Source organism: Gopherus flavomarginatus, chromosome 5 (genome assembly GCF_025201925.1).
Source record: "Gopherus flavomarginatus isolate rGopFla2 chromosome 5, rGopFla2.mat.asm, whole genome shotgun sequence".
Taxonomy (NCBI): domain Eukaryota; kingdom Metazoa; phylum Chordata; order Testudines; family Testudinidae; genus Gopherus; species Gopherus flavomarginatus.
In genome coordinates this window covers 121,599,601-121,624,234 of record NC_066621.1, presented here as the reverse complement: position 1 = coordinate 121,624,234, position 24,634 = coordinate 121,599,601, and the positions used below count along the sequence as shown (strand labels likewise).

At 46.6% G+C, this 24,634-nt stretch overlaps 1 protein-coding gene across 2 annotated transcripts in view; it reads left to right on the top strand.

The window, feature by feature from the left end:
- The window catches only part of CEP128 (centrosomal protein 128), a 418,732-nt gene that overhangs the window by 376,307 nt on the left and 17,791 nt on the right, over window positions 1-24,634 (top strand). For both annotated transcript variants that reach the window (XM_050953220.1, XM_050953226.1), the window contains one exon: window positions 20,293-20,406. In XM_050953220.1, coding sequence (XP_050809177.1) covers window positions 20,293-20,406 — 114 coding nt within the window. The remainder of the gene's footprint in view (window positions 1-20,292; window positions 20,407-24,634) is intronic.

Sequence of the window (24,634 nt, the reverse complement as noted above, 5' to 3'; positions counted from 1 at the left end):
ATACTTGGTTTCTCACCTAATACCTATGAAAGTGTTTTTTTTTTTCACAGCATAGCTGTCAAATAAAGATATATGGTTGTCTTGACTCATGGGCACATATTGACAGTGTTAGGAGAAAGCCTGTCAAGGCTGGTAAGCCTACAATTAGATCTTTTGGGGCTTAATGGCTAAATTGCTGTGCTGTAATTCTTTTACATTCATGATAGCCACACAAAATTAGGAAATTCTATTCTGAAAACCTGTTGTTATTTTCTAAAGGAGAGTTGGGAACCCAATAGCTCAAACAAACTTTTAAATCAGAATTGTTTAAAACATCCATCAGTTAAAATGCATATTAATTTTCATTTATTTTCTATATAGAATCTTTCATACTGAGAGATCCACAGGCACTGCACAAATTATGTGTATAGGAGACATTGTGTTCTGGTCTTCATAGCACAAGGCTACGAGTTAGGAGACCCTGGGGCTGATTCAGACTTCATCTTGGTTTTATATCAGTGTATGTCCGTTGTCTTCAGTAGAGCTCTGATTAGAGCTGGGTGAATAACTGATTTTTTTGGTTCATTGGCAGTTCCCCCTCCTGATGTGGAAAAGGGATTTGAACGTGGGTTTCATGCATTGCAGGAGAGCACCCTAGCCACTGAACTATGAATATTCTGGTCTTTCTCAGTCTCTCCTGTTGAAGTTCTTCCACTTTTGATGAATAATTAACTAGTCATTGGAGTAGGGACTTGAACTAGGTTCTTCTATATCTTAGGGCAGTGTCCTAACCACCAAGCTATAGAGTAATTCTCACATTTTTTTCATTGGCCCAATGACTATTCATTGTCATTCATAGTAGCAATTCATAGAATTTAATAATTGATTTATAAAAAGTGGAACACCTTCAGAGGGAGGGAGGGAGAGACCCACACCAGAATATCCCATAGCCTAATGGTTAGGACTGTCTCTTGCAAGATGGGGCTACACTAGTTAAAATCCCTTCTCCACATTAGGTGGAGGGGGGAATTGAACCTGGGGCCACATCCCACGTGATGGTACTAACCACTGGGCTAAAAATTGTGAAGAAGTGCACCAGTAACACCACAACCACCACCACCTCTGGTAGTTTTGTGAATGGCACCTTACATCCCAAAAATATTTTGCAAATTCAAATCAAATTTGCAAATAGTTTCGGTTCGACACAAACTGTATTTTTTGGTGAATAAACTATTTGCTGTGAAAATTTTGCTCTAGCTCTATTTCTGATATACCCTAGCATGAGTGAGATCAGCATCAGACTCCTGAGCGCTAATCCTGGCAATGTGATTTTGGGCAAGCAACTGCATCTCTCTGTGCCTCACTTCCCTTGTCTGTTAAGTGGAGCTGACGATACCTATCTCAGGGCTGGTCCACACTACAGCGTTAAATCGATTTAACGCTGTACCCGTCCACACTACAAGGCACTTTAAATCGATTTTAAGGGCTCTTAAAATCGATTTCTGTACTCCTGCCCAACGAGAGGAGTAACCCTAAAATCGATATTACTAAATCGATTTAGGGTTAGTGTGGACGGAAATCGAAGTTATTGGCCTCCGGGAGGTATCCCACAGTGCACCAGTGGCCGCTCTGGACAGGTAAATGAACTCTACTGCACTGGCCAGGTATACAGGAAAAGCCCCGCGAACTTTTGAATTGCATTTCCTGTTTGACCAGTGTGGAACTCTCAGCAGCACAGGTAACAATGCAGTCTCCTGAGAATAGGAAAAGAGCTCCAGCGTGGACCACACAGGAGTTATTGGATCTGATCACTGTATGGGGAGAAGATTCTGTGCTAGCAGAACTGCATTCCAGAAGACGAAATGAAAAAGCTTTTGAAAAAATTTCTAATGCCATGAGGCAGAGAGGCCATACCAGGGACTCAGTGCAGTGCAGAGTTAAAGTGAAGGAGCTCAGACAAGCGTACCAGAAAACCAAAGCAGCAAATGGCAGATCCGGATCTGGGCCAAAAACATGCTGCTTCTACGCTGAGCTGCATACAATTTTAGGGGGCTGCGCCAGGACAAGCCCCCCCTTGTCTGTGGATTCCGAGGTGGGGGTAATAATCTCACCCATGGCTGAGGATTCAGCGGAGGGGGAAGACGAGGAGGAGGAGGAGGAGGAGGAGGACTACCTTGCAGCGAGCACACAGCACTCCATTCTCCCCAACAGCCAGGAGCTTTTCATGACCCAGACAGAATTAAGCTCCCAGCCCTCCCAAGCCACTAGCCCGGACAGTGAAGCCATGGAAGCGACCTCTGGTGAGTGTACCTTTGTAAATATAAAACATAGTTTAAAAGCAAGCATTTTTTAATGATTCATTTGCCATGAGGGCTTGCATGCATTAGCTGGCATTAAAGTTACTGGAAAAGTCTGTTAACATGTCTGGGGATGGAGCGGAAATCCTCCAGGGACATCTCTATGAAGCACTCCTGGAGGTACCCCAAAAGCCTTTTCAGAAGGTTTCTGGGCAGGGCAGCCTTATTCCGTCCACCATGGTACGAAACTTTACCACGCCATGCCTGGAGCACATAATCGGGTATCATTGCATGACAAAGCCTAGCTGCGTATGGTCCCGGGGATTGCTGGCATTCAAGAAGCATAATTTCTTTATCTCTGTCTGTAATCCTCAGGAGAGTGATATCGTTCATGGTCACCTGGTAAAAATTAATGTATTTTATTAAGGGAACAGAGATGACCATTCCTACGGTGATACTTTCCTGCGGCTTAAAAGAAATCCTTCCCATGCGGGGGGAAGGGAAAAAGCTGCCCATTCCTATGGGGAGGTGTCTTTAATGGCACTGAGCTTTTTAGCATTTGGGCAGCAGGAATTTTCCCTGCTAATAGCCACGCGGTGGGGGGGGGGGGGAATAGGAGAGGGGATAGGGTTTCAGTGACCTGCCATTATAGCAGACATGCAGAGTGGGGGGGAACACAATTCACAATTTCCTCTAGTGCTGATCCTTCTGAAGGCATAAGAAAAAAAGCAAAAGATGTGCTTTTTAGCAGTTGACTGGCCAGCAGGAATTTTACCTGCTAATAGCCACGCGGTGGGGGGGGGGGGGGAATGGGGGAGGGGATAGGGTTTCAGTGACCTGCCATTATAGCAGACATGCAGAATTGGGGGGAACACAATTCACAATTTCCTCTAGTGCTGATCCTTCTGAAGGCATAAAAAAAAAAGCAAAAGATGTGCTTTTTAGCAGTTGGCTGGCCAGCAGGAATTTTACCTCCTAATAGCCACGCAGGGGGGTGTTGCAGGGGGAAGGGACAGGGTGATCTGCCATTTGATGTAGGCCTTACCATAACCGCCTGCAAGCTGAATTGTAATCCCCGGACCTGCGTCTGTGTTGATCTGTTACACCACAGCTGCAGGCACTAAATACTAAAAGAATCCAAAGGCGACCTTGTAGTGAAGTGACATGTGCTACGTACGGTGAATAGTGTAGTTCACTGTGAAAGAGTGTAACCATTGTTCTGTGAAATGTATCTCTTATGATCCTGCTATCGCTCTTTTCCCCCACTCATGCAGCTGCAAATTTTTCAAGCCTCCCTACTCCAGCCCGAAGGCTAGCTCAGATAGGGAGGAGGAAGAAGAGGACACGGGATGAGATGTTCACAGAAATCATGGCAGTAACCCGCAATGAAAGAGCTCATCTGGGGGAGTGGAAGGACGTGGTAGCAAGCTATAGGAAAGATGCCAGTGAACGTGAGGACAGGAGGGACGCTTGAGATGAGATGTGGCGGCAGCAAGATCAGCGGTGGCGGGATGCAATGCTGCAGCTGCTGAGCGATCAAACTGACATCCTCCGAAGTCTGGTGGAAGAGCTGCGGGGTCACAGAGTGCCACTCCAGCCCATGTTTAACCTCCCTCAGTACTCACCATGTTCCATATCTTCCACACCCAGACGTGTAAGAACGCGTGGGGGAAGGCTTTCTGCACCCGCCCACTCCACCCCCGTGGACAGTCCAACCAAAAGGCTGTCATTACATTGAAATGTCCTTAATGGCCTTTTTCTTCCCTCCTATCCTCCTCCCAAACCACTCCCGGGGTACCTTGTTATTTCTCTTACTCTTCTTATAATTACATGCTTCTTAAAGCAAGTGGGAGGGTGGGTTGCTTACAGGGAATTACTTTTAATAAAGAATACAAAGTTTTTAAACGATAGTAACTTTATTTCCATAAGCAAGCTGTAATGGAAGGGGGGGGGTAGGTTGCTTGCAGCAGGAGTCAAAACAGGGGGGAGGTTCATGAAGGGGAAACAAACACAGCAGTCACACCGTACCCTGGCCCATGATGAGACTCGTTTTCAAGGCTTCTCTGATGTGCACCGCTTCCTGGTGTGATCTTCTAATCGCCCTGGTGTCTGGCTGCGTGTAATCAGCGGCCAGGTGATTTTCCTCAGCCTCCCACCCCGCCATAAAGGTCTCCCCCTTACTCTCACAGAGATTGTGGAGCACACAGCAAGCAGCAGTAACAAGGGGGACATTGGTTTGGCTGAGGTCTGAGCGAGTAAGTAAAGTTCTCCAGCGCCCTTTTAGACGGCCAAATGCACATTCTACCACCATTCTGCACTTGCTCAGCCTGTAGTTAAACAACTCCTGACCACTGTCCAGGCTGCCTGTGTATGGCTTTATGAGCCATGGCATCAAGGGGTAGGCTGGGTCCCCCAGGATAACGACAGGCATTTCAACATCCCCAACTGTTATTTTCTGGTCTGGGAAGTAAGTCCCTTGCTGCAGCCGTTTAAACAGAGTAGTGCTTCTGAAGATGCGAGCGTCATGAACCCTTCCTGGCCATCCCACGTGGATGTTGGTGAAACGTCTCTTGTGATCCACCAGTGCTTGCAGCACCATTGAAAAGTACCCCTTGCGGTTTATGTACTGGGTGCCCTGGTGCTCCGGTGCCAAGATAGGGATATGGGTTCCATCTATGGCCCCCCCACAGTTAGGGAATCCCATTGCAGCAAAGCCATCCGCTATGACCTGGACGTTTCCCAGAGTCACAACCTTTCGTAGCAGCAGCTTAATGATTGCTTTGGCTACTTGCAACACAGCAGCCCCCGCAGTAGATTTTCCCACTCCAAATTGATTCCCGACTGACCGGTAGCTGTCTGGCGTTGCAAGCTTCCAGAGGGCTATTGCCACTCGCTTCTCCACTGTGAAGACTGCTCTCATTCTGGTATTATGGCGTTTCAGGACAGGGGAAAGCAAGTCACAAAGTTCAAAGAAAGTGCTCTTACACATGCGAAAGTTCCGCAGCCACTGCGAATCGTCCCACACCTGCAAAACTATGCAGTCCCACCAGTCTGTGCTTGTTTCCCGGGCCCAAAATCGGCAAGCAATGGGTAGAACCTCCCCCATTACCATCAGGAGCTCCAAAGCGCGGGGGCCCGCGGTTAGGGAGAAATCAGTCTCCAGGTCCTCATCACTCTCGTCACCGCGCTGCCATAGCTGCCTCCTCCTCTCCTGCGTTTGCAGTTCATGGTTCACCATAGACAGCACGAGAATGCGTGAGCTGTTTACAACGTCCACGATCGCGGTACTGATCAGAGCAGGGTCCATGCATGCTGTGCTATGGCGTTTGCTCTCAGTTCACCCAGTAAAAAACGCGCGAAATGGCTGTCTGCTGCTTTCAGGAAGGGAGGGGTTGAGGCTGTACCCAGAACCACCCACGACAGTGATTTTTGCCCCATCAGTAACCCATAATTCCAAGGGTCAGGGAAGACTGCAGGAACTATGGGATAGGTACCCACAGTGCAACGCTCCGGAAATCGATGGTAGCCGGGGACCATGGATGCACACCACCGAAGTAATGTGCCCTAGTGTGGACGCGTAAAATCGATTTTATAAAACCTGTTTTATAAAATCGATTTTAATAATTTCGATTTTACTCTGTAGTGTGGACGTGGCCTCACAGAGGAGTTGGAGTGGTTGGGCGATTAGTATTTGTAAAGCACCATGAGATTCCCAAAGGGAAAGCATTCATTCCAATTGTTGTTTTTGATATTTACTCACATCAGCACTTACATTTACTCACAGTGTTGGGCTGGGGGCACAAACCCTTCCGCACATGAGGTGGAGAGGAAAATTTTAGGAAGAGTCACGAGAGCAGACTTTTCAGACAAGTGAAATAAGTTGGGTCATATCCACATAGAACAGACAGGACCTCCATTTTTAAGGTCTTTTCTGAAGAGCTTCTACCCAGTAAACTTGGTGGAACTCATATGGTCCAGGGAAAATTAGGGTGTGTTTTTTTTTAAAGTATAGATGTGCGCTGAAAAGTAACATTATAAAAATGGCTTTGTGGGATTCTATGTATGTTGTTTCTCAGTGACTTCATAACAAATTTACCAAGTTTACAAATCGGATACTTTTTTTTGTAACTGCCAGTTTTGCAAATTAAACTGGGGTCTGAATGTGTAGTTGAGTTCCTTCTGACTCGTATAATCATCATCATCAGTACTGAAGGTTCTGAGACTGGAACTTAGTTAATAATCTTTTGGTTAAATGTGTGCCTGATTAGACCCATCTTACTCTCCAGTAGCTGTGTTGACTCTGCAAATCTACCTGTGAGTAAAGGTGGGAAAAAGCTTTGCTTTTTCCAGTCAAATATGTGGAGAAAAGATGATCTTGTGGTGAAATCACTGAATAAGGATTCAAAAGATCTGATTTCACTCCATACTCTGTCACAGACATCTTGTGTAATTGTGGGCAAGTCGTTTAATCTCTAGGTGCTTCAGTTCTCCATTGGTAAAATGAGGACAGCACTACTTAATTTTCTCCTTCCCTTTGTCTGCCTTGTCTGTTTAGATTTTAAAATATTTGGGACTGAGGCTGTCTCTTACTATGGGTTTATAGAGCACCTAGCACAATAAGGCCACCAGCTTTGGTGAGGCTGTATAGTCATGCAAATAATAAATAGTTATAATTAAGGCTACTATTTAGTAATGGGTATTTTTAGTAAAAGTAAATGGACAGGTCATGGGTAATAAACAAAAATTCACGTCTTGTGACCTGTCCATGACTTATACCCATGACTTAAATCTTAGCGGGGCGGGGGGGGAGTGGCACTGCTCCGGGGGAAACCTTGTGGGGGGCCAGGAGCCACCAAGCAGTGGCTGCTGTAGCTACTCTCTGAGCCGCCCACCCAGCACTGCTCCAGCCACCCCGGGACCGCTGCCGAAGGCTGCCAAGCAGCAGCTGCACCAGCCGCCCAGGACTGCTGTTCAGGCAATCCCCAAGGTCAGCCGCACTGGCCGCTGCTCGGGGCTGCCCAAGCAGTGCCAGGTACGTCTAGCCATGGGGCCACTGCAGCAGTGGCTGGTGCGACTGGTTGCGGGGCCGCCCAAGTGGCTGGCTGCAGAGTCACTCCAGCAGCAGCCATTGGGCTATCCCCGGGGCCACCTGAGCAGCTGGCCCTGGGGTCAGCCACACTGGCTGCTCCAGAAGTCACAGAGGTTGCGGAAAGTCACAGAATCCATGACTTCTGCGACCTCCATGACAGACAGGAACCCTAATCATAACAGATGGACTTTAATTCAAAGAGAACTTTGGTTGAGTAAGGTCATGCATTTTTGGGTAGCCATTTTTCTGACCATAAATATCCACCCTTATTTCCCTGAGCCAACACCTCAAGAAAGAATAGTTACAAATACCAGATTTTTAAGAAAAAGCCTCACATATTTACTGAGTGCATTTTCCAAGACAGAGAAGTGCTCTCAAAGGGATATTTCTGCTGTACTTCAACTTTATCAGATCCTACAAGCTAAGCAGTGTCAGTCCTAATTTGTATTTTTATGGAGACCTCCAAAGAACACCAGAGTAGTGTAGTAAATGGTGGTGGTGGGTCTGTATATGGTATTCTTCCTTCAAGTCAATCTGCTATGGATTGCAGATACATAATTTAGATCTGCAACTCAGGGTTCAGTTCATGTCCAGACTTTTAGTTCCGGCCTATCTCTAATACTGTATATCTGTAAAACGCTGTTTGAAAACTTGCCACTTGGTACAATTTGAAGTACACATTTCAAATTTGAATTTGGCAGCATTTGGTCTCTTATGCTGGAGGTTTTTGATTATTTTATATAGGAAGACAAAATTATATTTATTAGATGTGAGTTCTGTCATGTTTCCTAATTGTTATGCCAAGTAGGTGGTGGTTGTCATTTAAATACTTGAAAATTGTACTTTTATTGAGTGTTTTCCTATATTAAGCCACAATAACTACCTGACTGCAGTATTATAGAGAGCTAGATTTTTATCCCTTTGCTGTAAAGGTAGGGTTTGATTTGAAGTTCTGTTAGTATTTCAGTTTGAAATGACACATTTGAAAATGATGCTTCCATACTATGGAGAAGAATAACTCTTCTAGATCCTGCTAAGTACAGCAGAGTCCTAGAATATTACAGCACACTTCCAGCCAGGGTGGGTGCAAGGATGTTTCATGCCCTAGGTGAAACTTCCACCTTGCGCCCCCCCACCACTGAGCCCTGTGGCAGCCCTCCACCCTAAGGCGCCCCTCCTGCAACCCCCAACACCAGCTGCCCACCCCCGCCCTAACCTACTCCCTCCCCCGCGGCAGCTCCCCCCTGCCTGGGGAGCCGTGCGGCAGCTCCCTGCCCCAGCTCACCTCCGCTCCGCCTCCTCCCTGAGCAGGCCATCACTGCTCCACGTCTCTCGCCTCCCAGGCTTGCAGCACCAGTCAGCTGTTTGGTGCTGCAAGCCTGGGAGGGAGAGAAGCAGAGCGGGGCAGCGTGCTCAGGGGAAGAGGCAGAGCAGAGGTGAGCTGGGGCGGGGAGCGGTTCCCCTGCATGCTGCGCCCTCCCCCCCCTTACTTGCTGCAGGTGGCCCTCCCTGCACCCCCGTGTCCCAGGTCTCTCCACCTAAATGCCGACGACCGGGGCGGCCAAAGATCTGGCCACCACGGTCGCCGCCAAAGGACCCAAAGTGCCGCCCCCCAAATGCTAGCGCCCTAGGTGACCGCCTAGGTCGCCTAATGGCTTGCACTGGCCCTGCTTCTAGCAAATTTTACTTTGCTGTAGGAAGAACAAGTTAAGCGCTTCTGTGGCGTTGTGCAGTCTATATGGTTTTATAAAAATATGGTAAAAAGTGAATATAATGTAACTGGAATATGCTTCATGCAAAAGGTCTCTTGTAAGGTATCATTACAAAGCTTATAATCTACTACTGAGTGTGTTCATCCTATTTGTATAAATGTACCACTCTTGTATCTGGGACTAGAAATATAAAATATAATTCTGAGGGCCTATTGTAATTATGCAAAGTATGGGCCATTAATGTGGTTTGGAACCTTAATGGCTCCCATCAACCAGCACAATTGACTGGATGGCTCTGTTTGCAGGCAGGCCTTCCTGTGAGTCAGGCTGGGAAGAATGACATGTGATCATGTCACATGAACTGGAATCCATCTTTAACCCGGTGCTTTTCTAGTGGGCGGGGTGGGGGTGGAAACTCAGAGAGAGAGAGAGGATTCCTGCCTTATGCAAAAGGTATATAAAGGGATGGAAGAGAACAAAAGATGAGGAACCATCATGAAGAATCCCCTAGCTACCACCTGAGCTGGAACAAGAGCTGTACCAGGGGAAAGAATTGTGCCCAGCAGGGGCGGCAGCTTATATGGGCTCGAGGTGCTCAAGCACCAGGAATATTCAAGGCTGGGGACTGTGCTCCACCAATAGTTGGAGCTGGGTTTCTCCCCTGCCCCCGCCTCGGAGCTTCCCTGCCTGAAAGAAAACAGCCAGTGCCTCTCTCCTTTGTTTATGCTGCTTTTGCCTAAGGCTATAGAGATCAGTGGCAGGCAGCCTCTTGGAGCACCGGGGGAGGGGAAGAGGGAGAGAGGACGGGGAAGGAGGCACACACATGCTTGGGAGCTCTCTCCCCGGCCGCCCCCCCAGCACCCAGAGGCAGAAGCAGGGATGGAGAGGCCACACATGATGGCAACCCCCTGCCCTGGTACCCATCATAGGGGAGGCGAGTGGGCTCTCTGGACCTGAGAGAGTCCCTAGGAGCATGTGCAGTGACTGTGGTGCAGAGTGAGTGTGCTGCGGGGGGGGGGGGGGGAGAGGAGAGGTCCCTCCCCTAGAGCTTGCTTCTGCCAGTAAGGAAGGGGGAGAGTCCTCTCTGGCCGGGTGGGAGGGAGAGGAGGGGTCCCTCCCCTGGAGCTTGCTTCTGCCAGTAAGGAAGGGGGAGAGTCCTCTCTGGCCGGGTGGGGGGGAGAGGAGGGGTCCCTCCCCTGGAGCTTGCTTCTGCCAGTAAGGAAGGGGGAGAGTCCTCTCTGGCCCTAGCCCTGGGGCAGCCTGTCTGCATCCAAGTTCCTTATCCCCAGCCATGCCCCACCCCAGAGCCTCTGCCCCCAGCACCCCAACCCTGATAGCTAAGGGTTAATGTTCTTTTACCTGTAAAGGGTTAACAAAGGGAACAAAACACCTGATCAGAGGACCAATCAGGAAACAAGACTTTTTCAAATCTGGGTGGAGGGAAGTTTTGGGTGTGAGTTCTTTGTTCTTTGTCTTGGTTCGGTGACCCTCTCGGCTCTGAGAGTGATCTTGCTATCTCCAGGCTTTCTAATCTTCTGTTTCCAAGTTGTAAGTACAAGGATAGTAAGACAATAGGTTTATATTGGTTTTTTTTGTATTTACATGTGGGTAGTTGCTGGAATGTTTTGAATTGTATTCTTTTGGGATAAGGCTGTTTATTCATTTTTTTCTTTTAAGCAATTGACCATGTATATTGTCACCTTGATACAGAGACCATTTTTATGTCTTTTTCTTCCTTTTTATATAAAGCTTTCTTTTTAAGACTCGTGGATATTTTTTTAGTGGGGGCTCAAGGGGATTGAGTCTGCAGCTCACCAGGGAATTGGTGGGAGGAAGAAGACAAGGGGGGAGAAAGAATCTCTTTGTGTTAGATTTACTAAGCCTGACTTTGCATACCCTCTGGGTGAGGGGAGAGAGAGATTGATCTCTCGGTACTTGTGTTTCAAGGACTTGAAGCAGGGAATATCCTAGAGTACCCAGGCCGGGGAAATCTGGGAGGAGGTAAAGAGGGGGAAGGGAAGTGGATTATTTCCCTTTGTGGTGAGATTCAGGGCATCTGAATCTTGGGGTTCCCCAGGGAAGGTTTTGGGGAGACCAGAGTGAGCCAGACATTGGAATTCTGGCTGGTGGCAGCAATATCAGATCCAAGCTGGTAATTGAGTTTGGAGGTTTCATGCTAGTTTCTCATGTTCTGAACTCTAAGGTTCAGATATGAGTAGAAGAGTTATGACATGGTGGCAGAGGTGGGATAAGATAGAATCCAGAAGCCAGTAGAAATATTATTTTCTTTTCCTCTGCTAGGGCTTTTAAGCAGACAGAAAGGCTTTGGTTTTAAAAAGAGCCAGAGAGAATTTTTTTTTCTGTTCTCTAGTTGCAGTTTGGCTTGCATATTAAGCAAGGAACTATTAAGGTTGACAGAGGGTCTTTTGTTAAACTATAGCACTCTCATTGAGAGTCAAGTACCCAGCACAACACACATGCAAATAAAGTGGTTTTTCTGGTTTACTTTACATTTAAATGATTAGCTAGAGGAAAAAAAAGGCACTGTTGCTAGGCAAACGCCAGGAGACAACAGAGCCAGCAGTTCAGACAATAAACACCGGAGGGCACCCCAACACAAGAAAACAGGAACCATGACTTCCAAGGCAAAACTGGGTGCAGAGGAACAAATCAAAGAGGCAGACCACAGGCGAGATATAAAAAAAAAACTACAAGAGATGAAGCTAAAAAAAAGAGAAAAAGAGGCAGCCTACAAAAGAGAACAAGAAGACAGAGAGGCAGTCTACAAAAGAGAACAAGAAGACAGAGAGGCAGCCTACAAAAGAGAGCAAGCAGCTAAAAATGCAGACCACAAGCTGGAACTCCAGAGGGAGACCTACCGGCAGGCCCTGGAATTAGAAAAGGCTAAGCAACAGAACACAGCCATTCCTAACAACCCTGCGCCAATGATTGTTCCAAATCACAGGAAATTTCCCACCTACAAGGCGGGTGATGACACTGAGGCCTTCTTAGAAAATTTTGAAAGAGCCTGTCTTGGATACAGCATCCCTGAAGACCAGTACATGGTAAAGCTGAGGTCACAGCTCAGTGGACCCTTAGCAGAGGTGGTGGCTGAAATGCCAAAGGACAGAATGAACAATTATAAACTGTTTCAAACCAAGGCCAGATTCAGAATGGGGATAACCCCAGATCATGCCCATCGGCGTTTCAGAACCCAAAAGTGGAAACCAGATGTGTCATTTTCCAGACACGTTTACTACGTTGGGAAAAATTATGAGGCCTGGATATCAGGAAACAATGTTAAATCCTTGGACAAACTGCACCTCCTCATACAAATGGAGCAGTTCTTGAATGGTGTTCCTGAGGACATAATACGGTACATACAAGATGGAAAACCCAAAAATCTCACCGAGGCGGGGGAGATTGGAGCCAAATGGTTGGAAGTGGCAGAAAGCAAGAAAGCTACTGTCAAGGGGAATTAATACCTCAGGGGGCACACCGACAATAAACCCTAAAACCGAGGGCAGCCAAAGACCCCACCTACAACCCAAGGAAAGCCACAGACGCCCTATTCTTTCGCCTCACCAGTCTCCAGTAACTCACCTCGACCCAGTGACCAGTCAGCTGGAAGATGCTTTAAGTGTAATAAACTGGGACATATAAAGGCCAACTACCCAAAGAACCCCAACCGAATGCAGTTCATTACACCACCCTCACACCAAAGATCCCCAGGCCCAGATGCCTCTCAAATACCCTTGGAGCGAAGGGAAACTTTCAGAGTGGGCGGAAAGAAGGTTACTGCGTGGAGAGACACGGGGGCACAAGTGTCAGCTATCCACCAATCCTTCGTAGACTCCAAATTCATCAACCCAAAGGCCCAAGTGACAATTTACCCCTTCATGTCACAAGCTGTAGACTTGCCTACAGCTGAACTGCCTGTCCAGTACAAAGGCTGGTCAGGAATGTGGACTTTTGCAGTCTATGACAATTATTCCATCCCCATGCTACTGGGGGAAGACTTGGCCAACCAGGTGAAGCGGTCCAAGAGAGTGGGAATGGTTACACGTAGCCAAACCAGGCAAGCTTCCAGACCCATTCCTGTTCCTGAGCTGTTCACAGAGGCCCCGTCTGTGTTACAAGAGACCCAGACAGAGGTAGTGGACCCGGATCCCATGCCAACAACGGAAACAGCCACAGTGCTTCCAGTCCCAGACCAGGAACTGGAAAAGCAGCCAGCACCAGAACTGGTGCCAGCACTGACGACAGTGCTTGCAAATCCCTCTTCAACCCCAACACCAAAGGGCACCAGCAAGCCTGAACTGGCAGAAGCAGCAGACAACCACACCCAAGAGGCTCAGCCAGAGCCTGAAATAACCCCTGGTGCACCAGCAGAAAGCGGCTCACCAGCAACAGAAACAACCCCATCACCTACATCACTTCCAGAGGGACCAAGCCCAAGTCCCCAGTCTAAGGAAGAACTGGTGTCTCCAGCTTCAAGGGAACAGTTCCAGACTGAGCAGGAAGCAGATGACAGCCTTCAGAAAGCTTGGGCGGTGGCACGGAGCACCCCACCGCCTCTCAGCTCTTCTAATCGATCCTGATTTGTTGTAGAACAAGGACTTTTATACAAGGAGACTCTTTCTGGTGGACACCAGGAAGACTGGCATCCGCAAAAACAGTTGGTGGTTCCAGCTAAGTACCGGGAAAAGCTCTTAAGCTTAGCCCATGATCATCCCAGTGGCCATGCTGGGGTGAACAGAACCAAAGACCAGTTGGGGAAGTCCTTCCACTGGGAGGGGATGGGCAAGGACGTTGCCAAGTATGTCAGGTCTTGTGAGGTATGCCAAAGGGTGGGAAAACCCCAAGACTAGGTCAAGGCCCCTCTCCAGCCACTCCCCATAATTGAGGTCCCATTTCAGCGAGTAGCTGTGGATATTCTGGGTCCTTTCCCAAAAAAGACACCCAGAGGAAAGCAGTACGTACTGACTTTCGTGGACTTTGCTACCCGATGGCTGGAAGCAGTAGCTCTAGGCAACACCAGAGCTAAAGCTGTGTGCCAGGCCCTAAAAGACATTTTTGCCAGGGTAGGTTGGCCCTCCGACATCCTTACAGATTCAGGATCTAATTTCCTGGCAGGGACCATGAAAGAACTATGGGAAACTCATGGGGTGAACCACTTGGTTGCCACCTCGTACCACCAACAAACCAATGGCCTGGTCGAAAGGTTTAATGGAACTTTGGGGGCCATGATATGTAAATTCATCAACGAACACTCCAATAATTGGGACCTAGTGTTGCAGCAGTTGTTTTTTGCCTACCGGGCTGTACCACATCCCAGTTTAGGGTTTTCACCGTTTGAACTTGTGTATGGTCATGAGGTTAAGGGGCCATTACAGTTGGTGAACCAGCAATGGGAGGGGTTTACGCCTTCTCCAGGGACTAATATTCTGGACTTTGTAAGCAACCTACAAAACACCCTCCGACACTCTTTAGCCCTTGCTAAAGAGAACCTAAAGGATGCTCAGGAAGAGCAAAAGGCCTGGTATGACAAACATACCAGAGAATGTTCCTTCAAGGTAGGAGACCAAGTTATGGTCTTGAAGGCGCAACAGGCCCATAAGATGGAAGCATCATGGGAAGGGCCATTCACGGTCCAAGAGCGCCTGGGAGCTGTTAACTACCTCATAGCATTTCCCAATTCCTCTCTAAAACCCAGAGTGTACCATGTTAATTCTCTCAAGCCTTTCTATTCCAGAGACTTACAGGTTTGTCAGTTTACAGTCCAGGGAGATGATGCTGAGTGGCCTGAAGGTGTCTACTACGAAGGAAAAAAAGACGGTGGCATGAAAAAGGTGACCTTCTCCACAACCCTGGAACGTCTGCAGCGGCAACAAATCAAGGAGCTGTGCACTAGCTTCGCCCCATTGTTCTCAGCCACCCCAGGACGGACTGAAAGGGCATACCACTCCATTAACACATGTAATGCTCACCCAATTAGAACCCCACCCTACCGGGTGTCTCCTCATGCCCAAGCTGCTATAGAACGGGAGATCCAGAACATGCTACAGATGGGTATAATACGCTCATCTACCAGTGCACGGGCATCTCCAGTGGTTCTGGTACCCAAACCAGATGGGGAAATACGCTTTTGCGTGGACTACCGTAAGCTAAATGCGGTAACTCGTCCAAACAACTATCCAATGCCACGCACCGATGAGCTATTAAAAAAGTTGGGACGTGCCCAAGTCATCTGTACAATAGACTTAACCAAGGGGTACTGGCAAGTACCGCTAGACAAACCTGCCAAGGAAAGGTCAGCATTCGTCACCCATGCGGGGGTGTATAAATTTAATGTCCTTCCTTTCGGGCTGCGAAATGCACCCGCCACCTTCCAGAGGCTGGTAGATGGTCTACTAGCAGGACTGGGCGAATATGCAGTTGCCTACCTCGATGATGTGGCCATTTTTTCTGACTCCTGGCCCGAACACTTAAAACACCTGGAAAAGGTCTTTAAGTGCATCAGGCAGGCCGGACTAAGTGTTAAGGCCAAAAAGTGTCAAATAGGCCAAAACAGAGTAACTTACCTGGGACACCAGGTGGATCGAGGAACCATAAACCCCCTACAGGCCAAGGTGAATGCTATCCAAAAGTGGCCTGTCCCAAATAGGCTTGGCCAGGTACTACAGGCGATTTGTACCACACTACAGCCAAATCGCTGCCCCACTGACCGACCTGACCAAAAAGACCCAGCCAAATGCAGTTAAGTGGACTGATGAGTGTCAAAAGGCCTTTACCCAACTTAAGGCGACGCTCATGTCTGACCCTGTGCTCAGGGCCCTGGACTTCGACAAGCCATTCCTAGTCACCACAGATGCATCTAAGCGTGGTATAGGAGCAGTTCTCATGCAGGAAGCAACAGATCACAACTTCCATCCTGTCTTGTTTCTCAGCAAGAAACTGTCTGAGAGGAAAAGTCACTGGTCAGTCAGTGAAAAGGAATGCTATGCCATTCTGTACGCCCTGGAAAAGCTACGCCCATATGTTTGGGGACGGCAGTTCCAGCTACAAACTGACCATGCTGCGCTAAAGTGGCTTCATACTGCCAAGGGGAAAAACAAAAAACTTCTTCGTTGGAGTTTAGCTCTCCAAAATTTTGATTTTAAAATTCAGCACATCTCAGGAGCTTCTAACAAAGTAGCTGATGCACTCTCTCGTGAAAGATTCCCAAAATCCAGTAGTTAAAAAGTGTTCTTAAAATGTAAAAGTCTGTTAGTTATATACTTAGTGGTATATGTAAAGGTGCATGTGTTGTATTAATCTGTTTGTTTTAAAGTTCTAGGAGGAAATCGCCGCCAGTAAGGTTCCCCACTGTCTGCAATTTGGAGGACGTGTCATAAACAGATAGCTAAGGGTTAATGTTCTTTTACCTGTAAAGGGTTAACAAAGGGAACCAAACACCTGACCAGAGGACCAATCAGGAAACAAGACTTTTTCAAATCTGGGTAGAGGGAAGTTTTGAGTGTGAGTTCTTTGTTCTTTGTCTTGGTTCGGTGACCTTCTCGGCTCTAAGAGTGATCTTTCTATCTCCAGGCTTTCTAATCTTCTGTTTCCAAGTTGTAAGTACAAGGATAGTAAAACAATAGGTTTATATTGTTTTATTTTATATTTATATGTGTGTAGTTGCTGGAATGTGTTAAATTATATTCTTTTGGGATAATGCTGTTTATTCATTTTTTCTTTTAAGCAATTGACCCTGTATATTGTCACCTTGATACAGAGACCATTTTTATGTCTTTTTTTCTTCCTTTTTATATAAAGCTTTCTTTTTAAGACCTGTGGATCTTTTTTTTAGTGGAGGCTCAAGGGGATTGAGTCTGCAGCTCACCAGGGAATTGGTGGGAGGAAGAAGACGGGGGGAAGAAAGAATCTCTTTGTGTTAGATTTACTAAGCCTGACTTTGCATACCCTCTGGGTGAGGGGAGAGAGAGAGAGAGAGATTAGATCTCTTGGTACTTGTGTTTCAAGGACTTGAAGCAGGGAATATCCTAGAGTACCCAGGGCGGGGAAATCTGGGAGGAGGTAAAGAGGGGGAAGGGAAGTGGGTTATTTCCCTTTGTGGTGAGATTCAGGGCATCTGAGTCTTGGGGTTCCCCAGGGAAGGTTTTGGGGAGACCAGAGTGAGCCAGACACTGGAATTCTGGCTGGTGGCAGCAATATCAAATCCAAGCTGGTAATTAAGTTTGGAGGTTTCATGCTAGCTTCTCATGTTCTGAACTCTTAAGGTTCAGATCTAAGTAGGATTATTTTACACCCTTTAAAGTATACAGGTGTTACAAAGTGGGAATGTTCTTAATGTTTTCTCTGACTACTGCGTGGGTGCCTCAGTTTTTCCTATGCATTTCTCAAGGATCTAGATAGTGGGATAAGGGTGTATGATTGTTGTAGAGCCCTAGAGTGCCAGTGTGATGCCGTTGGCACAGAGAATGGCCGAAACCCTGTTTCCGGGCAACTGATGGCCTGGGCCAATCTCCTGCAAGGTGCCAACTGAAGGTGTTGGAGAACAAAGAGATCAGGTGGCCTCCTAATGCCTGGAAAAGAAACAAAGGCCAGAGGAGAGAGTGTCAGTGCCTGTGTGGACTTCCGGGAAGCGTATGGTGTGGAAGGGGATGCTGAGATGCTTTGGAACTACTCCATACAAAGCCAGTCAGGACTCTGGGGAAGCCTCCTCTCTCTGAGTATACCGTCTCCAGGGCAAGAAGCTTACATCTTCCTGAGTCTGACCTTGGAGCATTCAGCATCCCCTTCCACAGTGCGCTTTCCGCAGCAAGTGTGCCCAGGCAGGTCCTGGGGCAACCAGAGGTCCCTGCACCCCAACTCTGCAGTCAGACATGACCCTCAGCCAGCCAGTAAAACTGAAGGTTTATTAGACGACAGGATCACAGTCTAAAATAAAGCTTGTAGGTACAGAAAACAGGACCCCTCAGTCAGGTCCATCTTGGAGGGTGGGGAGCCTAGACCCAAGTTCTGGGCCTCTCCCCATTTCCCCAGCCAGCTCCAAACTGACACTCTCTCTTCTAGCCTTTGTGTCTCTTCTGATCTCTTTGTCCCCAGCACCTTCAGTTGGCACCTTGCAGGGGAAACTGAGGCACCCACACTGTATTCAGAGAAAACATTAAGAACATTCCCACTTTTTCACAACAGGTGCAACAAAATATAATACCGTATATTGAAGCAGGCAAGTGCTACTTCTGACTTTCCACCTTTAATTGACCCTTGTAATCTTGTGGTGCCGACGCATTGTAGCTTCATTTTATATCAGCTTTCAGGGCGAGAGCAGGGGCGGCGAACACCACCATTTTGGGCACCACCAAAAATTATACAAACTTGCCACCTATGGTGCCCAGGCCTGGAAGGTGTCCAGTGTGAGAAAAAACTTACTGAAGCATCTCTGAGGGTGAGATTATCTGTATTCGGTTTGATTAGACATAGATTTGCGCGTTTTATTTTATTTTGCTTGGTGACTTACTTTGTTCTGTCTGTTACTACTTGGAACCACTTAAATCCTACTTTCTGTATTTAATAAAATCACTTTTTACTTATTAATTAATTCAGAGTATGTATTAATACCTGGGGGAGCAAACAGCTGTGCATATCTCTCTATCAGTGTTATAGAGGACGAACAATTTATGAGTTTACCCTGTATAAGCTTTATACAGGGTAAAACGAATTAATTTGGGTTTAGACCCCTTTGGGAGTTGGGCATCTGAGTGCTAAAGACAAGTACACTTTTGTGAGCTGTTTTCAGGTAAACCTGCAGCTTTGGGGCAAGTAATTCAGACCCTGGGTCTTTGTTGGAGCAGATGGAAGATCTGTCTCAGCAAGACAGGGTGCTGGAGTCCTGAGCTGTCAGGGAAGACAGGAGCAGAGGTAGTCTTGGCACATCAGTTGGCAGCTCCCAGGGGGGTTTCTGTGATCCAGCCCGTCACAGCTTCAACACTGTTTTTCTCCTTCCAAGACTAATGTTAGTTGTCCCCCATATGTCAGTGGTAGAGTGGGGCTGGGCAAAAGGAGGCACTTCTCTGTGTAATTATGGTTCACAACCTTTGTTGCACCCCACTACACTGACTCTTTTAGGTGGTGCATTGGCTAATTTATGACGTGTCTGCATTGCATTTTTTTTCATTTCCAAGGCATTGTAAGATAGTACCCTCAGAACATCTTTCTTATTCATTTTTGTATTAAGATAAAGTTGCAATAAAACATTAACATACGACATTGTACTTTATTTATTCGGGATCAGGGTAATATTCAAGGAATTTGACTAAAGATTATGACTTGCTGGCTGGGAAGCCCTCCTCCTCTGAATGCTCTAAAAAGAGTGACCACATTTCTAAATACCTATCCTCTTCTTGGAGCTTCTCTTATGTACATACTTGCTGTGAAAGTTTTTCCGTTATAAGGACACTCCAAATTTTACTATACCACAATTCCTTAGACGGAGAAGTCACATTTTTCCAATAATGTGCAATACAAAGTCTAACAATAAAAAAGAAATTTATTTGTTGTTCCATTTAAAATGTAGATCTTTACTGGAGCATTAAGTAAGCAGATATGCAGATCTCTAGGAAGCTGCCATTTTGTCATGAAGTGAATCTCTTTAATAATTTCCTCTCCAAACTGTCTAATTCCTGGACACAACCACCACATGTGCAAGTATGTTCACTTTTCCCCTCAACCTCTCCAACAGAGCTCCTTCCTAGCTGCAGAAATATGATAGATCTTAACTGGAGTCATATGCAGTGGAGATCAGTACCGTAATTTATAAAAAAATTCTTTATGAGCTACACAAAGGCAGCTGTATCTAAATACCCCTAACTAATTTTGTTTTTCCCCCATGAAAGAAATATGCTGAATTCCATGATATGATTTAGTTTTGGGGGGAAGTTGTAAAGAATCATTGATTAATCAGTATTAATTTGCAGGGGGGGGAAGCCTTTTATTTTTAAATTTGATTGTTTTCATCTTAACATCAGAGTTCTGTAGAGAGCCTCTTACACCTTCATCACCAGCAAGGCAATAGGGGTCCTATATTTCTAGCCCTTACTGTTTTGAATGTCTATTAGTGATACTCTTATTTACGCAAGCAGACTAGGTTTCCTTTTTTAGCTACTCTCTCCCCTTACAAAAACAGTTAGACCTTTTTATGTGTTTCCAGGAATCTCATCGTCAGAAGGAGATAATTGAAGAGAGATACACTAAATACAAGGAAATTGTGGGCTCTCTACAGGAGCAGCTGGACGATTCAAAGCGCAGAATCAGAAACTTCAAAGTATGTCTGTCTCCTTTCTCTTGTGTTGTTCCCCCTTGCATTCAGTCACTAGCAGATGTGCATTTTATGGAGATTAGCAGTTGCAGGCATTGACTAAAATCCTATATGAGCAATGTTTCTGCTTCGCTTATCAGGTCTTGCCTGCCAAGTGTGCAGCCAAATGGGCCCCGGCTCTGTCAGCATTTATTCCCTAGAAACACCCCATTGCACTTTTTCTATTTGCTTTCCTTCTGGTCCTCTAACTTAAAAGGTAAATTTACAGACCTAATTTTTCCCAATTCCCCAAGTGAAAAGTACCCTGATCCCCTCTCTCAGCTACCAACCTTATCTACTTCTAGCAAAGTGCTCATTCATTATGTCACTTCTCATTGGTTACACTGCTAATAGCAGCTTCCTTTAACTGGAAATTGAGGATTTCTTGGGGCACCGCATGGCAGGGCAGCTTCCTGTGCCAGTCAAGAAGGAGTTAAAGAGCTCATGAATCTTTTAAGGATGGGTCCTTAAAAGGGGGTGGAGGGATCCAGGCTCACTCTGGGTAGCAGCTGGTAAAAAAACTGCACTAGAGCACAGAGCTCCCTGGTCCCAGGCAACAGGCTGTCTGCTGAGAAAAATGCTTGAGAGCACCAGCAACACTGAGCTCTCTGATGAAAAAGAGGGATCAGCTTTTCCTTACTTTTCTTTGTGAAGCCCTGGGATTCAGCTGGGGTTGTTTGGACATGCAAGGGTTAAGGAGCCCAGATCTTCCTCCCAAGGACTATTGGCCTTTACCCTGCATGAGGCTGCAAGGACCTGGACCATTTGTGAGCCGTGGACATCTTTGCCTTTTTCTTTTGGACTATTTTAGCCCCAACCAGAAGAGAGCAGACTCCCTAAGAGTTATGTAGCCCAAGTACATAACCCAGACTACAGTTATGCTGCTCTCCAAAGAAGGATATCCAAGATCAGAGAGGGGCACCCCACCCTTAACCCAGCAGGCCATCAGAGAGATACAACTTATCACACACAGAAACAGGCAACAGATGACGGCAAAGACCTTACCAATATTCTCACAAAACAACAGAGACAAAGTGAAACTCGCTTTCTTTCAATTATTTTGCAGGCCAGTGGTCAAACTCTAGTCAAATTGCCCATGCTTCTCTTGACCTGCTGCACACAAACAGGGAAGAATTGGTAGGGGAAGTAGACATGGGTGACAACGTGGGCAGCAGTGACCGTGAGATGGTCAAGTTCAGGATCCTGACAAAAGGAAGAAAGGAGAGCAGCAGAATACAGACCCTGGACTTCAGAAAAGCAGACTTGGACTCCCTCAGGGGACTGATGGGTAGGATCCCCTGGGAGGCTAATATGAGAGGGAAAAGAGTCCAGGAGAGCTGACTGTATTTCAAAGAAGCCTTATTAAGGGCTCAGGAACAAACCATCCTGATATATAGAAAGAATAGTAAATATGGCTGGTGACCAGCTTGGGTTAACAGAGAAATCTTCAGTGAGCTTAAACGCAAAAAGGAAGCTTACAAGAAGTGGAACTGGACAGATGACTAGGGAGGAGTATAAAAACATTGCTCGAGCATGCAGGGGTGTAATCACAAAGGCCAAAGCACAGTTGGAGTTGCAGCTAGCAAGAGATGTGAAAGGTAACAAGAAGGGTTTCTACAGGTAAGTTAGCAACAAGAAGGTGGTCCGGGAAAGTATGTGACCCTTACTGAATGGGGGAGGCAACGTAGTGATAGATGATGTGGAAAAAGATTAAGTACTCAATTTTCTTTTGCTTCGGTCTTCACAGACCAGGTCAGCTCCCAAACTGCTGCACTGGGTAGCACAGTATGGGGAGGAGGTGAGCAGCCCTCAGTGGTGAAAGAACAGGTTAAGGACTATTTAGAAAAGCTGGACATGCACAAGTCCATGGGGCCAGATGCACTGCATCTGAGGGTGCTAAGGGAGTTGGCTGATGTGATTGCAGAGCCATTGGCCATTACCTTTGAAAAGTTGTGGTGATTGAGGGAGGTCCCGGATGATTGGAAAAGAGCAATTATAGTGACAATCTTTAAAAAAAGGGAAGAAGGAGATTTTGGGGAACTACAGACCAGTCATCCTCTCCTTAGTCCCCAGAAAAACGATGCAGCAGGTCCTCAAGGAATCCATTTTGAAGCAGTTGGAGGAGAGGAAGGTGATCAGGAACAGTCAACATGGATTCAGCAAGGGCAAGTCATGCGTGACCAAGCTGATTTCATTCTATGATGAGATAACTGGCTCTGTGGATAGGGAGAAAGCGGTGGACATGATATATCTTGGCTTTAGCAAAGCTTTTGATACGGTCTCCCACAGTATTCTTGCCAGCAAGTTAAAAAAGTATGGATTGGATGAATGGACTATAATGGACAAAGGTGGATAGAAAGCTGTCTAGATCGTTGGGCTCAACAGGTCGTAATCAACGGTTTGATATCTAATTGGCAGCCAGTATCAAGCGGAGTGCCCCAGTGGTTGGTCCTGGGGCTGGTTTTGTTCAACGTCTTCACTAATGATCTGGATGATGGGATGGACTGCACCCTTAGCAAATTTGCGGATGATACTTAGAGGTAGAGGTAGATACATTGGAGGGTGGGGATAGGGTCCAGAGTGACCTAGACAAATTGGGGGATTGGGCTAAAAGAACTCTGATGAGGTTCAACAAGGGCAAATGCAGAGTCCTGCACTTAGGAAGGAAGAATCCCATGCACTGCTACAGGCTGGGGACCGACTGGCTAAACAGCAATTCTGCAGAAAAGGACCTGGGGATTACAGTGGACGAGAAGCTGGATATGAGTCAACAGTGTGCCCTTTTTGCCACAAAGGCTAATGGCATATTGGGCTGCATTAGTAGCAGAGTTGCCAGCAGATTGAGGAAAGTGATTGTTCCCCTCTATTTGGCACTGGTGAGGCCACATGTGGAGTATTGCGTCCATTTTTGGGCTGCCCACTACAGAAAGGATGTGGACAATTTGGAGAGAGTCCATCGGACAGTAACGAAAATGATTAGGGGGCTGGGGCACTTTACTTCTGAGGAGAGGCTGAGGCAACTGAGCTTATTTAGTCTGTAAAAGAGAAGAGTGAGGGGGGATTTGATAGCAACCTTCAACTAGCTGAAGGGGGTTCCAAAGAGGATGGAGCTAGGCTGTTCTCAGTGATGGCAGATGACAGAACAAGGAGCAGTGATCTCAAGTTGCAGTGGGGGAGGTCTAGGTTGGATATTGGGAAAAACTACGTCAGGAGGGTGGTGAAGCACTGCAATTGGTTAATTAGGGAGGCTGTGGAATCCCCATGCTTAGAGGTTTTTAAGGCCCAGCTTGACAAAGCCCTGGCTGGGATGATTTAGTTGGTGTTGGTCCTGCTTTGAGCAGGGAGTTGCACTAGATGACCTCCTAAGGTCTCTTCCAACCCTGATATTCTATGAAGACTCCAAGCTATGTTCAATGATTTAGTTGTATTTGGGGGGCTTTGTTTTGTTTTGGGGCAGTATGTAATGTCTACTGATTCTGAGCTCATAAGCATGGAATTATTGATCTATTTCCTCTGGCAGAGAAATAAGAGAGGTGTTCTGGGCATTGACTTCCAGCTGACAGTGTTGCTATAGTAAAAAGCCCATGACTTCTCTGACATGTCCAAGCTATACTTCTATAGGGAAGGACTAACAGGAAGTGTGCAAGGCAGCATCCATTTCAATTCCAGTGCTGGAGCTAACCTTCAACTTCCCCCACTTCTCATGTCCCTCTACAGCAGTTACCATGAGCAATTACCAGATTTGGAAACCTGTTGAAATGCTGGCTGGCAGCAAGGGCTGCATCAGCTGAGAGTGTAATGCAATATTGCACTAAGCTGATCGAGCTCACTGTGCTGGCTTGATCTGAACTTATATTAAGATCCCAATACTTGGCTTATTCCAAATAATAATTTCCCCTTTCTTTAGACAACAAGAAACATTTCATGGCTTCCCTTTAGTCAGGCCTAATTTGTTTTTTGCACAATATACAGTCGTCTTTGCTGTCACAGCTGTTGCAAATAGAACGGAATGTTCAAAAGCAGGTAACAGAAGGGTGCTAATCTGATTTCAGTGATCAGCCTGGCTTAGTTCAAGAAATCCCTCTTTATTGCTTGCATTTCTTACCCTGCACTGAATTGTCTTATCTGCCTCAAATCCACTATTGTTTGGCTTCTTTGTTATTGTTACAATTTATCATTAGCTATTCTATCACTC